The 16,056-nt window shown below is 39.1% G+C and overlaps 1 protein-coding gene across 1 annotated transcript; it reads left to right on the forward strand.

Annotated features, from left to right (window-relative positions):
- The first annotated feature begins 561 nt into the window (after window positions 1-561).
- YIPF7 (Yip1 domain family member 7) lies at window positions 562-13,449 on the forward strand. Its single transcript, XM_026093636.1, has 5 exons — window positions 562-674; window positions 2,234-2,400; window positions 4,169-4,314; window positions 8,874-9,055; window positions 13,287-13,449. The coding sequence occupies exons 1-5, from the start codon at window positions 562-564 to the stop codon at window positions 13,447-13,449; spliced, it is 771 nt and encodes a 256-aa protein (XP_025949421.1).
- Window positions 13,450-16,056: the final 2,607 nt, after the last annotated feature.

Genomic DNA, 16,056 nt, shown 5'->3' on the forward strand with positions numbered 1-16,056 from the left:
ATTATGTGAATATTTTGTATTTTTCAATGTTAACACAGTAGCTAAAAATAGTAATTGTCTATGAAACCCAAATACTTTTTTTAAAAGGTAAGAATTCATCTATTTAATTTCTAAGCAATCAGACACGGCCACTATTTTCTTTTAAAATGGGAAAATGAACTGTATTAAACAACAGTTTCCTTGATGTATCTTCTTTCAAAATTACTAATTACCAAGTTATTTTTGATAACATTAACAAGACAAGAAGTCAAATGGAGTCAAGTGAAAGTCAAGAAGTCATTGGAGAGTAAATTTTTTTTCCCATCCCTATACCACTAGTAAACCAATATACACTAGCATGGTAGCAGCAGATTAATTTTTCTTACTGTAACAGAAAAAAGCTGAGAGTCCCTTTTTGTCACTTGAAATTATCATGAGTTGCTACAGAAAATTCTCTTGAGTTTGTGGCTATAAGGGTCATACAGTCTACTATTTTCCTTTCAGTTTAAGACAACTAAAATCATATACCAGCTTGTTTGAAAGACTATTTTAACAATGTTTTAAATCTCTTTCCTCACCAGAATGTCAAATTTTGAGCAATTTCATTCAGACTTTTACCAGTCCAGTTATACTATAGATAACCAAGAAGGTTACAACAGCTATGGGTGTAATGAAAATCTTTGTGGAAGCAGAAAGTAAGTATGCTAGATTTAAAAAAAAAAAAAGTTGATGTGTTTCAAAACCCTAATCAAATGAATGGCAAAAAACAGTCTGTAATTGCCAAAAAAGGATTGAGTATTCAATGCAGGTGAAGTTTTAAGAGACAAGTACAAGCCATAGCAGTAGAAAGACAGTAGGAGCCTTACAATCTGATTTATTTTTCACGTTTTTCTATTTGTGGCTTCTACCCATTACATATCCTGCCTGCTGGAAGCGGGTACAAAGGGAAGGAAGTTTGGGGAGTTTCACATTAAAGAGATTTCTACGTGTGGTTCTGCTGTATGAGGTTGGACTTGGCTGTAGCTTCCCCATTCTGCTGCCTCAATCCAGGCAGCAGCTAATCCCTTCTGCTGGCCTGGGCTTCGCAGAGGGAGAAGAGCTGCTGCAGACCAGACGTTTCTCCTCACCATCCATTTGGGTCCACTAACAAGAAAAACTTTACTCTGCAAAGCTACTTAATCACCACTGCCCATGCTCACACACCCTACACATGCTTTCTGCCAGACTACATTCACTTTTTGCTGCCTCCCTCTCACCCTCTCTCTCCTCCTAATCTTATGGCCAGCTGTGTCTGCCATCACACATCAGCTGCGTGGGAATGCAGCTGAGGATGTTACTCGTTTTCTTTATTGTTCTCCATGGAGACTGTCCCATCCTCATGGAAAATCTCAGGAAATAAAGAATGGCTTGGGTTGAAGTGTTGAAATGGGGATCAGAGGATGTGAGATTGGCCTTAGCTCTGCCCGGTGATTCCTGGGCTGCTCCGTAGTGTTGCTTTTTCCTCTCTGTGCATTGCTCAGGATGTGTGGCAGGAGGCTAATAATACTTGCTATTGCCCAGCTTTCCTCTGTTTTCTTCGTTTGGACTATCGGCTCTTTGTGTGTCACCGGCTGTTGTGTACATACTAGTTTTAGTCAAATGAGAGTTCAAACTTGGTTTAAGCCTGCAGGTCATGTGGAAATAAAATTACATATAAAAATAATTAGGGAATTGTAGAAAATAGGTCAGGAAAGAGCTTCAAGAGATCACATAGTCTTTCCCAAGGCAATATCATTTATACTGAAACATTTCCTTATAAATGATTGGCCTCCATATTAGTTTTATAAGTACAGATGTTACATGTTATTTGCCTAATTTGAATGACGGAGCTTCACATTATTAACGTTGTTTTCTTTTTCCGCGTACTGCTAGAAATTCTTTACGCTCCTTGTCAGGTTCAAGAAGAAAGTTCATGTTTGTATAAATATGGCCCTTTCATTAACAGTATGACGAATACTGGCAATGTCTCTGGGCTGCCTGGTGCACGCCAGACGCGCCTGCATTTTGGATGTCCTCGCAGCTCCCGGGGTCGGCAGTCGGGAAGGGCCTTTCCCCTCACTCCCGGGGCCCTTCCCTCCCGCCTGGAGGGGACGAGCCCGGACGTGGGGCAGTGGGCTGAGACATGCCGTGGGGCCCAGCAGCAGCCACGGGGTTGGGGGCTGTGGAGTTGCTCCATGCCATTACTCATTTCACCGTCGATCGCTTGCTGTTGTAGGAACCCGACAGGAGAGCGACCTCGAGCAGGTGCCTTTGTCACTTCAGAAATACTTCTGTCTTCCCAGAGTTACACGGGTCAGATTTTGCAGCCCACATACAGTCCCGACACTCTCTCGCACCTTAGTTACACCAACGGTTTTGATGAAGAGCCTCCTTTGCTAGAAGGTAAAAATAAAATCGCAATGTTTGTGGCTCCCATGGGTGCCAATGCCTTCGTTTGCTAATTTGTGGCTGTCGCTAGAGAAACGACAGCAGAATTACCAAGTCAGGCTGCTAGGTTTGCTGCTGCTCTGCATCCTGTGCAGGATTGCAGCCAGCACCCCCCGTCCCCAAGCCTACATATGCATATTTGAAATCTGCATGGAAAATAGCAGTATTAATTCATTCTTATGGCGTATATGGCATATGCTTTACTACCACTAGGTGACAGCATAACAATAAGCTTTGCCTGCATGTTTCTGAGTATTTTTTCCACTCTTTATTTATACTGCATAATAAAATATATTAGAATACCTGTAATTAATAAACACTTAAAATAATCCTGCTTGCATATCTAGTAATAAATGTAGTAGTTTGAAGATGTTAAACGGCTTTGTTTCAATGGAGAAAAATGAGAAAGGTGCATACTTCAGTTATTTGATCATTTAACTACATGAACCATATTATTCTTTCTTTAATGCATGTGGACCATCCTAAAGGTAGTGTCTGATTTGTAAATGAGTATTCACTTCAGTTTACAAATATTGGTGCAATATAAAAAATTAAGCAACTTGATTGTGACTACTTCAGCATAATGCAATAAGTGAGTATTCAGCCTGCTTTTGTGTATTGGAGGGCAAGTGGATTTTTACTACTTAGAAGATACTAATACTACGTTAAAAATGGCAAGACCATGCTGCTTGGTATAGATCAACTGTTAGGTTTCTAGTTCTCAGTCCAAACGTTGAGCTCCACAGGCAGCTCACCCTGTGAAAAGGCTTTCAGAATAAAACTGCTTCTGGTCCACAGGGTGTCAGAGATGTTCATATCTGTGTACCAAAGACATGCATTTTAATACAGAACAACTTTATTTATATAATGTTTTGGCTCAGATTAAGATGGTAGATAAGCTGGAATAAGGTGAAGACCGGTCATTTCCTTTCCAACTGGATCTAACACCTTGTCAGTCTCAGTACTTCTGGCACCTGGTTCCAAACCTAACCTTTTTGCTTGCTGGTACATCACAGGGAAAACAATTACTCTTGCAAACTGAAGTCTTTCTACAAAAGTTGTAACAGAAACCTTTACCCCACTGAGTTTAATGGCAAAATTTCCATTGACTTTAATGGGGAAGAATTTTGTCCTGTCTCCAGTGGTCCTCAGTAATGACTTTCCAAAAGCAAAAAGCTTATAAAGCACTGCAAAAGCTTATAAAGCACTGCAAAAACTATTATTAATTTGCCTAGAAGGGAAGAATGTCATTTTTAAGTGCTTCTGGCAGTTCAGCCTTAAGACACATCTTTTGTTAGATTTACCAGAATTAAAGCATGTATCTCTGTCTTCAGTGTTCCAGAGTGTCTTGAATTCTGCAGTTACTGTTAATTAGCATATTTTTCAACATCTAAGTTAACATGACATTAGAAATATATATGTCTTAAATATAGGAAAAACAAATATCAACTGAAAAAGGTTGAGAGCATTTTTTTAGTTCATTTCCTAACGTTGAATTTAATAAATTAATATTCCAATTTGGAATCAGAGCTGAGTCGCAAGTACACTGCAGGAGCAGGTACAACATATTCCTTCTCCAGAATATGTCCTCCTACAATATGATCCTCATTAAAGGAGGAGATTGGTTGGGTTTTTTGGGGGTGGAGTTGTGGTATTTAATAAGTTTCTGTAAAAGTGTTGTTTTATTGTAAGCAATTAACAATGCTGGAATTTATTGTTGCAGAACTTGGGATCAACTTTGATCACATATGGCAAAAAACATTAACCGTTCTAAACCCAATGAAACCTGCAGATGGCAGCATTATGAACGAGACAGACCTCACTGGCCCTATGGTTTTCTGTTTGGCCCTTGGAGCAACGTTGCTGCTGGTAGGATATGGTATAAATCCTAAGAAATCACTTTTTTAACAAGTAAATGCCTAGGTGATAATGCATGTGAAGTTGCAGAACTGACATAAAATGGGTCATTTGCTGCTGTTTGTCCTGAAATTATACAGAAAGAAGTCTTCTTGCTTTAAACTGTATACATAAACTTTAAATGTAATGTAGGTATAATATAGAAGAAGTGTATTACTTTCAGTGGGAGTACAAGATCACACCATTTTTTGGAGTGGGAACAAAGGACAGATTTGTATGGTGTGTATACTAGGGAGGCTCTGAATCCCTGAAGCATGGCAGTTTGTACTCAGTAAGGACCTAACCATGAGTTTTAAAAGGAGGGAATAAAAAAGGCAGAGCAGGCCAGCCCACTGTTTCTAACAATTGTGCAAGTATTTTGAAATTCTCGTCTCTCAGTGTTATTTTGGGGAGAGCAGAGATACCAAAAAATTCTCTTTTTGTAACTAAAGTGAATCCAAAAAGAAAATGGAAACAGCCTCTTTTTTTCCCCTCAGATTTTCAATACCTTCCCATAAATTTTGCTAGGGCTTTCTTGCTGTATATTCTTTTTCTACTCCCTCTGCTACACAGAATATGGTAACCTGTACTTAACCTCTTTCCTCCTTATGATTATAGCTTTCCTACAGGAGGAAAGTTGAAGCAGAGATTGTACACTACTCCAAATTCATCTATTTATCACTGACAACAGGGGCTCTCCACTGTTGCTGAAGTACAGTTCTGATTGTCGGCAACCATTTATCAGACAGGGATAAGGTGGGACCATTCTGGGAAAGGCTTTACTGCTCTAGCAACTGAGATGAGCGAAATGGGGCTCTCATTCTCCGTTTCCTCTGTGATAAATAGTGCTGAATCAGAAGACTCTCACAAGTTCTTTCTCCGTTTGTAATGTCTGTGCAGTACCTAGAATGTGCAAACTGCAATATAAATGGCAAGTATTATTATTTATGTTCCTATAAAATGAAAAATCTTTTAAAGGGATGGAAGCAGAAGGAGGAAGGGGAATTAAAGGAAAAGAAGGTGGGAAGCAAAAGAAGAAAGGCTGTTTTCCACCTAGAGAAATAAAAGTATAAGGGGAATAAAAAGAGAAACAGTGTTGAATTCCTATGATTAGAATAAGAAAAACAGGAGGAAAGCTAAAAGAAAGAAAGAAGTAAAGAGAGAAAAATATGGTCATTCTTGATATTGCTCCCTGATTAGTCAACAATTATAACGAATATTAAATTATTATGATTGAAATAGAGTATGTTAATTAGCTTATTTATTGTTCTAGAATATTAAATGTTCTCAGTGTCATTAGGAAAACATCTGTTTTCCTCATGCTCCAGTTTTAGGCCAGCAGAACTCCTCTGATACAAGCCAGAGTGTTTCCGCCACAACTTCACAGCACTAAGTCTGTGGGATTTCCATGGGCCATCTTATAAATTTAGGCTGTTCATTTTTGTCTTGGATGCATTTGCATACTAACGTGGCTCTTCAGCCATGTAAGCTATGATATCCTTCTGTACTTGAATAATTCTCTTCTAATAGCACCAGGAACATAATTTGGTTGAGAGCTTGTTTCCAAAAATAATTTATCATTTTTTTCAGCTTTTTTAATATGGAAAAATATGCAAAGATATTCTTCAAATGGTAGCAGTTCTTTTGGAGCACAGAGAGAATGAGGAAAGGATTGTTAGCCTGGCAGTAGGACTTGATCTTCCTTGTGCTGATGTAAAACAGAGCAACTCCATTGCAAACAGGAAAACAAGAGCAGTGTGAAAGTTAGCAGCAGCTGAGATAGAATGCCCCAATCTCAGCTGCTTTGCATTTTATGTAGACATTCCTACAAAATCAGATTCTCCATCCACTTCAGCTAAGGATAGTAACACCTACTTCAGGCAGATGCAAACAAGCACACAGGGTCTGACTTTCTTCTAACCTTGTTCCTTCTGCAGGACAGATTTAGTGCTTTCAATTTATCAAAGTCTGCCAGACTAATCAAGCTTGATTCTGGTCTTGCTTACATCACTGTGTATTGGGAGTATTCCCATGTGAGTCAATATATTTACATAAGTTAAATAAGACTAGAATTGCAAGAAACGTATTCAAGTGAGTTGGGTTTTTTTTTTCCTTTCTCTCATTCCTCTGCATCACGAATCAAACATTTCATCAAGAGGAGATTTCATTTAGCTGCTAACCTCACTTCATCTTTGTCTCAGTAATTTGTTAATCTTAGAATAAGCTGCTAAGTAGTGCTGTATGGAATAAATGCACTGAAACAAGCAGTCTAAAATATTAGCTGATAATTGTTATATCTATTTGATATACACTTTTCTTAGCTGGTCTGCAGTAAACACTGCCACAAACAGTTGCAGATGTTAAACTCATTAGAAATCTTTAATGACAGCAATTATAATTGATAATAATCTGAGATAGTATTGCTCTCCCACTCTGTCTCTAGCTATCATTAATTTTATTTGATGAAGCAGTTTTTCCTGACTGTTTCATGCTGGTAGTATGTAAATACAATGGTCTCTGTACCTGGATAGGAAGATTTCTCATGCTGTTAGTTCAGGAGTAGATTATTCCTTTATGGTGAAACACACTGTGAGGGGAAAGGCTAACGCTAGGGCTGTTGTGAGGATGGAGGCAAGCTGGCTGTACTAACCCCGAGAATGGGAACCAGCCAAGAGCTCAGCACAGGCACAATGAACAGGTCAAGTTGAAAAGTAGGATAACCACACTGATGTGGTTACTGTAGTTACCACACAGTTACAGTACAGTTACAGTACAGTTAGTAGCGTAAAAGGAGGCAGGTCTTATTAGCTCAGGCAGCCCTTCACATAAACAGGCACTGCTCTCAGGCTGCAGCTGGTAAGTTGAGCTGGCATCAATCTGCAAAATCAGGACTTTCAGCTTGGGTCAGCGCTAGATTAGGATCTCTCCACTGCATTGCTTTTTATCTGTCCAGCTCGAATATTGTTTGCATCCAGCAATGAGTTTCAACCTGAATGGATACAGGGAAGAGGGAGCAGAGAAGCAGGGCCCACAAAAATAGTTGTTTCCCATGTTTTCCTAAAAAGTGTGCATGAGCAGAGCAGGAAATCTTATCAATCCTCCAAAACCATCATGGAAGAGATGTTCCAAATCATGAAAAAAGCTTCAATATTCCTACCTTATCAGACACAAGAGAATCCAACCAAAAGCTACAAAAGAACTAGGAAACTGGGAATCTATTAGTTTTGATTTTCATGTGGTTTATTATATGGTATATATCATGTGTAGATATATGAATGTGTGTAAACAACCTGTGTTTTAACTATGTGTATATGTATTGCTATGTGTCAAGAAGGTGATGCATTGTGGCCCTTTATTTGAGAAGTTTACTTCACTGTCCTGAGTTAAGGGTTGAATCCCAGGGTTGAGCTATGTCCTTCACAAATACGTGGTATCCTTAGGGTACAAACTTCCAGAGCAAAAATAATGAAACCGCCTTCATCCCAGATGTCTGTTTATTTCTGATATATGAGTGTCAAATCACAGTATTGCTTGGCTGGCATTCAGTAGTTCCTTTGCTAGGAGCTTAAAAAGAGAGAAAAAGATTTAACAATCTTCTGTGAGGTGAGGGTTCACTTTTGGGAATGAACAATGCCTTCATGTCTGGAGGTGATCATTCTAAAAGAGGACGGCAGGAGCACGAAGAAATTGGTGGTGCTGTGGCCACTGTTGCCTGTTGTACTACCATTTTGTATAAATTAGAAAACATCAGTCTTCAGGCTATCAGGCTGGTAACTTTCATAGGCACTAAATTCACACAAAGGAGCAAAACCAGGCAGAAAAAAATACTTCAAGAATCTTTCATTCATCAGAGCAAAAAGAACATAAGCTGACAGTTACTGGTTTGTGGAGAAATGAGTATGTTGTATTGATCTAACCACAGAGATGTGTCAGTAGCAGCACTCCATACACTGAGCTTGGGTTCAGGAGCAACCCATCTCCTGATGATCAAGGGGAAGAACTGACACATTCACCCAGAGAACCACCATAAGTCCGGCAAAGGTTTGCTAGTTTTTTGTAGGCCTGCTTAAAGCTGGAGGTTTGTTACAAAGTGTGAAGCCTCTCAAATAAGCAGGCTCATCATTTTTCTTGGGACACTTTTGCTCAGCCACATGTATGTATATTGGAAAGATTTTCCTGATGTGTTTTCCCAATGTGTTTTCCATGTCCATAATTTCATCTCAGTTTTCTACCATTTAGCCCTTCCCAAGTCTCCCTAACCACTTCCTGTCCTACTTCAGAGACCAATTACATGAAGACTTAGAATCAGCCTTATAACTCTAAATTCAGCACAAACACATTCTCACACTTTTACCTTGGAATATTTTGATGTAAAAATCACCCAAAAGTATCAGCTGGGGTTCACGTTTGAACCGATGTACCTAAAGTGAAGAGAGAATGGGCGTGAAAGAGACTAATGTTTGCCTTCCGTCTTCTCCTACCACGTGATGATCACTTGTTTGCTGCTTTATGCCTACTCGTATTTATTCCAGGCAGGAAAAGTTCACTTTGGCTACGTGTATGGCATGAGTGCCATCGGGTGCCTTGCCATGCATGCGCTCCTCAACCTGATGAGCGTCACAGGAGTCTCGCATGGTTGTGTTGCAAGTGTTCTGGGCTACTGCCTGCTGCCCATGGTGATCCTGTCTGGCTCAGCAGTTGTCATCTCCCTACAGTAAGTACCAGCGTATGGCATCAGAAATCATAAGGACAATAAGTAGGAAGGCTAGTACTATGCAAAGCATTTTATATATGAGGAGACATAGTGAATTTCAGCTTCCAAAACTGTGGAGAAAAACACCTTTCTGTTAGTGTTTGCAGGTGGAAATGGACAAAACTGAAGAGTGAGAGGTGGTCTGTGTTTGAGGGGAGAGGGGTATGTTCATTGTAGTATGAGTCCTTAATTCCAGTGTTTCTCACTTAGATTGAGAGTAGCTTTGATTTTTGCAGAAGCACCAAATGTGCTTTTTGTTTTGTAGAGCCAACAGTGGCCAAACTCGGCTGTCACTTTTAATAGCCACTCCTGGAGTTTGGTTTTGCATAGCTGGTTCTCTCATTGATAACACCAGGCTCCCATCCTTAGATTTCCTTTCCTTTTGTCTGTGTGACATAATGAAATAACCTGCCAACCCTTAATGACTCGGACCATTAGAACAAGAGTTTAAGATGTAGTAGAATCATATACTCTAAGCTTTAAGTAAAGTGTAATTGCAGACCTGAAAATAACTTTGAAAACTTTGAAAAAACAAATGTACCCTTTTTTTTGGGGGGGGGGGGGGGAGAGGGGGTATTAGGGTAATAAACCTATGTATAGGAAATTTGTATGCCAGCATCTCCTTCCTCCTCAATCTGTAAGTTCTTGGAGATATGGACTGTGTCTATCTTCTTCTTCACATACTGCAAAGTACAAGGAAGCTCCAGGTCTTGCCTGAAGGCCTTGAGCAGCACTTCTGTACATCATGAATACATCAATTTATTTCCAACTTGACTCTCCTCCTTAGTTTTCATTGTTCACTCACATTTTTAACACTTGAGTTTGTAAAGTATGTGATGTGGCAGCTGCCTCTGCTTGTTAAGGAACTGCCTCAGTTAAGAAACTGTCCCTATTTGTTTTCTTTGGAAAAGCAGCAATCATATATATGCATTTATTGTTTTTTAAGGAAACAATATGGTGGGGTCAAGATTTTAGTGCAGTCTTTGTCATGTGTTTCCATGGAGCTATGATGGGTCAACCTGACCGTATTCCATGTATTAAAGTGTTTCTGAGCTGTTCCTGACAAGACAGAGTAGTGGCACTGAAGGAGCCATCAACTCTCTGTTCTTCTACACTACCCATGCTTGCTTGATTAACCTGTTTAATAATTCACCCCTATAGAAGGTGCAGATATGTAATCATAGGACAGATGGGACTAACTCCAAACCAGCTGTTACAGCTGCGTGGGGTGCTGTTTTCTCTATCAGGAAATCCCAAGCACGCACGGTACATTTGTAGTATGCTGTGAACTTATTGAAAGCACATGTTCTTAAGACATCTATGAATACTACACTGCAATAGGCTTTAACAAATTAACCATTACGTCTGAAATGAATGGGTAATGTTAAGTGACTATCTACAGGATTCTGTAGTCTTTTCCTATTCACTGTAGGTAATTGCTTGAACACAGTAAGTATCAAGGCTATCTCTTAAGAATATGCTATTAAAAAATGGCAACTTTTAAATCCAGTATATCTTTTATTATTTTTAATTTTGAAAGTTCTTTGAAATGGCAAAGGAAAAATAGCAATATATTCATGATTTTTTCTCATATCTGTAAAAATGTTATTTTTGTCAATTGCAAATTGTAAAGGATTGACGAACTTCCATATTTATTTTCACAGAAAGTGTACCTAAGATAATGCATACATGTATAAGATAGATACTAATCTAACTGAAAACATTTTTTTAAGTTTTATTAATTTTACAGACAGTTAATGGGTATTTTCATATTTTTATGATTTGCACAATTAGCTATTTCAATGTAACTATGAATGAAACAAAATATGGAACACATTGGGTGTTGAACGATGCAAAAGAGAAGACTAATTTTCTTATTCAAACTTCTGTGAAACTATATTTTCTCCAAGCTTTGTTCGTGGCCATCTATGATGATATCATGTCTGATCACAAGTTGTTTAGGCCCCTTTTGTAGGAGAAAAAAAATCAACAGATTTTTTTTTGAAAAAAAAAAAAAACATTTCTTTACTATCAAATCCCTGAATAGAGTGACCATTGCATTAACTTGAATAAATAGTGAAGGACATTAATGTAAGAAAGGAATTCTTAGATCCAGCTGATACAAAGGACTGATTTGGTGGCCACGTCTATAGGTTGTGAAAGAGAGGAGTGGAGGGGTCCCATGCAGGTCCCTCCTCCTAATTCAGTCTTTGTGCCAGTACCCCCTCAGTCCTCCTGGTCACTGTGAGCATGACATCTGCCTTTTGCCCCTCTCCCATGCTTGAGGATTTGGGCCACATGGACTTTACTGGCAGAATCTCTCCACTGAAGCTAAACCATTCTTTTTGTCAGTAATGTGCTGTTAGATTGAGGGCCACACTGTTCAGTGCACAGAAGTACCTCTTCGCTCCAATATGATTTTATGTCACCTTTCCATCCTGGCAACTGCCAGTCCTGGAACAGACCTGGAGAGGCCACTGGGCCCTCAGTGCAAAGCAGAGCAGCTACAGCTCTAAACTGTGCCACCTTGTAATAGCCTCCTAAAGAGTCATCATACTAGCTGAAAATTGTCATCGCGCAGTATGTTCCTGTTGCATCCTATCCCTCTGCCAGCATGGCTGTCTGCTCAAAGAGCCATCTATACCAGCTTTGAATTTCTGGCTAGCTGTTCAAGTGAGCATCTTAGCAGCTCTGCTTGGAGCAGAGGCCAGGAATTTGGTCTACAGTGCCCCGTGCAAGGTCTCTCAATGTCACTGTGTAGGTTCAAAGGAACACTTAAACTGAGGTTATAAAATCGCACAGTCTTTAATGTTTTGTTCTTAATAGGTTGAAGTTGCAATGAGGTGCTGAGTCACTTTAAAATCCATTGTCTCCTTCCTCTCCCAAAAGTCCCAAGAGTTCAGGACACAAAATACCTTATAGGCCTGGAGACTGCTTTGCCGAGAAATAAAATATGATTTTATGTGATGTGATTGCATTAACTAAACTAAGTCGATTAAATAAGAGAGCTTTACTTATAGTGGTTTAGTTGCAATAACAAAATTAGTGGAGATTATTTCTGCTAGATGAACCTAAGTAAATATGCATAGTCTGTTTCTCACTTCTGATTCTGTTTCACTGGTACTTTGTAAGAATGGAGTGCCAGAAAGTCATTTAGCAAGTAGCAGAGGTTCATTCATTTTGAAAGTCCTTGAGACTGACATAGGGAAAGTGCGTAACACAGCCGATCTCATTAGGTACTTCAGCAGCATATGATGTGCATGATCTCATGCATTTTACAGAAACAGACTGAAAATACAGAGTGCAAATAAAGCATATGTGAAACATTATTTATTGGCAAGAGCTTGTTCCTACAAGGCTTAATAGTGAGCTCTCTATAATCTGCAGGAATATTTCAATGGGCTTTTGACAATAGTCCCATAATCACCAGTTCTCCAGGCCACCCTGCACCTGAGAACTGGCAGAATCGAACTTGAAGAGAGTTCAGTTGTCACAGAGAGGCCACGTGGAAACCCACTGTGCCTCCCATTATGCAGAGAAGGATGCCAGGATGAGGGAAAATAATATTTGGAAAATGTGCTCATCAGTGATTCTTTTTCTGCCCCTTACTTTCCACTTGATATGCACACCTTTTTAAAAGACCGAAGTGAGCGTCCTTCTGGGAAACAGCCAGCACCTTTTTGCATGAGGAGCAGAGGTGTAATTCTCAGAGAGATGCATTGCCTCTCCTCCGAGTTCAAGCACACTTAAAACCTTTGCTACATTACAAAAATGCATTGTCTACTGGTCATCAGGCTGCCTGATGGAAGATTAGGTCTGTAGTGTCATTTTAAATCTGAACAACTTCTCCATATTGATTTTGGCTTCAGTAGGATCTTTGCTATCTTAAAAAATTCTCCAATTGATGTGTCCACTGGATCCCCAGAAGACTTAGTTGGAAATACACTAGTCCTGTTGGCAGTACAACTGATGAAGCTGCTGTTTGCATCCATACTGAAGAAATTAATTTTTTGTTTGCTATTATTATTTTGTTTCTCAGACTTAACTTTCCTTATGTAAGTCAGTCCTTGGCCCTGCCAGGGGTGATCATCTTATTAGGAACAAATTGCTAGACGTGGACGAGAATTTGATGAGATTTGATGCTGCATGCACTAACAAGTGGATTCTCTTTTCTGTTTTGTTTTTCTCCTAGGGGGATACTGGGAACATTGTTAGCTCTGTTTGTTGTTGGATGGTGCAGTCTGTCAGCCTCCAAAATTTTTACCTCTGCATTGGCCATGGAAGGACAGCAGCTTCTTATTGCATACCCGTGTGCTTTACTTTATGGACTTTTTGCACTTCTAACGGTTTTCTGAGATATGTTTTGTGCTAGCCTTATTACAGTCTGTTTGTGGTTGTTGGTGGGTTAGGGGTTATTTACTTATTTTTAGATTGCCTAGAACTGCTTTTAGTTCCATTAACAGAATTAGATTATATGATTTCACTTTGATTTGCCTAATGGCTGATAATGAAATTAAACTAACAGGAAGACAACAATAATGATGTTTTAAAGTCTTACAGCTTAAAGAAGAAACAGTTGTCTTCAGAAGGTAGTAAAAGTGGAAAATTACAAAATAAATGGTAATTTAAAAATTGCCTGTCTTCTCAGTATTTTATGGGATTTAATATATATTATATGTATCTTAGAGAGTAACTGGAAAGCAATAATGCAAATATTTCATAGACCTAGTAAATCAAGTGAAAATAGGAATTTATTTCTTTCAGAAAACATATTTTCACTGTATATGTTTACAAATTAATATCCAAAATGTATGTGTTTCTTTTAAACAGAAGACTGAGTGAATCTAGTTTATGATCTTGAATAATTGTCAAAGTAACAGGAAGAACAGGTTGCTACAACAGAGTGAGAAAACTAGGAATGTCATCTTGCTTTTTCTTAAAGAGGTGTGGCTGTCCAAAACACTATTGTGCTGTTTGTAATGTACAGTAATGCTAGATTTTAAAATTGCCACTAAACCACGCCCTGCTGTCACTGCAGAAAAGCACCACACAAAGCAAAGATAACTCCTAAAAATGTCTCCTGAAAGACAGGACTGTATTTGAGCAAGCAAAATACAAATCTCAACAATTTTATCTGGCCAGATAAATCTATTTGCTGCTTTTAGTCTTACAGGAACCTAAGATTTTTATAGGAACAGTGAAACACAGAATGCACAAGATGTTTCAAAATATAATATTGGAATTATCAAGCCATGAAAAGGAAACAGAGATGTGTGTGCAGGCATAACAAGAGCAAAATCCAGTAGATAGTGGTAGAGAAAATGAACATAGTGGTAGAAAGGGCTAGGGAAAAGAAACAGATAAAGGGAAATTTGAATGAAATAAATGGCAGTAAATTATTTCATTGGTGTTTTAGTGTGTCTTCCTTCTTGATGAATATTTTTATGATCTTGATTGTCCTCCATTCATTATTCAGCATCGTTCAGTGAAATGCCTGCAAAATCCCCCTCTCTAGAGTAGAGGACCAATGACTCTATGACAGGGAGCCCTGATAGTGCAAGCACTTACACAGAAGCTTAACCTGCAGAAACTGCTCGAGACTATGGAAAATGAATCATCTTCCTAATCCTTTTCATGAGCAGGTTAGGGGTAAATTAGATGATCACTTTGTCCTCCTGCTAGTGATATGCTAGTGGTTCCCTATGGAGGGAAGGCTCCAGAAGACTTTGGAGAAGGCAAAGGCTCCTACCCAGAAAATCTTTGTCTTTGTGAGAAGCTTCAGACCAGACTAGGAAGTTTCTACACACTCTGCTGAACGGTTCATTTGTTGGTTTTCCTACTGCTTTCCCAGTAAAGACACAATCTGCTCTGAAGGGTTGCTGCTCTGAAATGACAGAGAAAGGAAACCTCCCCAAATAGGAAGTGTTTTGCATAGGATCTTTGCTACTGTTGCTTTCTAAATAAAAGCCTAATGAAAGCTGAACAGCGTCCCAGAGGAGTGAATAATCTGCTGTTGTCACGCTGGGCTGTATTCAGATCTCTGAGATCCTGGTCCAGTAAAAGACTCAAGTGCCCAAGGTAATAAAAAGTCCAAGACTGTGATCTTGAAAATCTCCACCCTGCGCCACCCAATCCTGGAGGTAGCCACAAAACTGGAGCACTTATGCTTATCAAAAAGCCATCAGCTCCACCAAAATGAACACAGCTCACTACTGTATCATTTGTGTTTTAAAACAAAATGTTGAACTTTCCTCAGTTCTTTGAAAGAGATGCGATAATCTTTCTCCTCAGATTTCTGCTGTGTACAGAAAAGGACAAAAATCCTCATGGAGTGATAGGATTTCTAGTGTCTTTATTACTTAACATTAACTGCACACTGAGCGTATTAAAGTGAGTACATACTGAGTAAGAGAGTATAGCATGGGTTGGAGTGTGCATTGACTGCAGAATGATTACTGAACAGCAACTGCTGACAAAACTTCGAGTTGCATTCAGAGAGCTTGCGCTTGGCAAGCCAAGGGCCAGGTTCGTAGCACCAAGATTCCATTATTTGTCAAAAACCATCTTGTCTTTTGTCATCTTTAAAAGATTATATACAGACCTAGAGTAATTTAACTGTTGGTAAACTGAATTGAGGATTGAAAGCTGCCGACACATTGGACACATGCTGTGCTTCTTGGTGAAATAGCCCTGTTAAGAAAGGGTAATACTTTTCTGTTTTGGGGTGTGGGGAGGGTCTGCATGGACACCCCAGAAGGATTAAATACAAAAGCAGTAAAACTAATTTCATGACTGTATTGTTTATGTCATCTGAGAACAAGACATGCCAGCTCTGTGCCTTGTCTTAGACCTCTATTGCCACCATGTTTATTTCAGCTGTCTGCTAATCCACCTTCTTTACATGTTGATATTTTCTGTCTACCAAATGATAAGTGAATTTTTCACTGAATTACTAACCTTTA

Source organism: Dromaius novaehollandiae, chromosome 4 (genome assembly GCF_036370855.1).
Source record: "Dromaius novaehollandiae isolate bDroNov1 chromosome 4, bDroNov1.hap1, whole genome shotgun sequence".
NCBI classification, from domain to species: Eukaryota; Metazoa; Chordata; class Aves; order Casuariiformes; family Dromaiidae; genus Dromaius; species Dromaius novaehollandiae.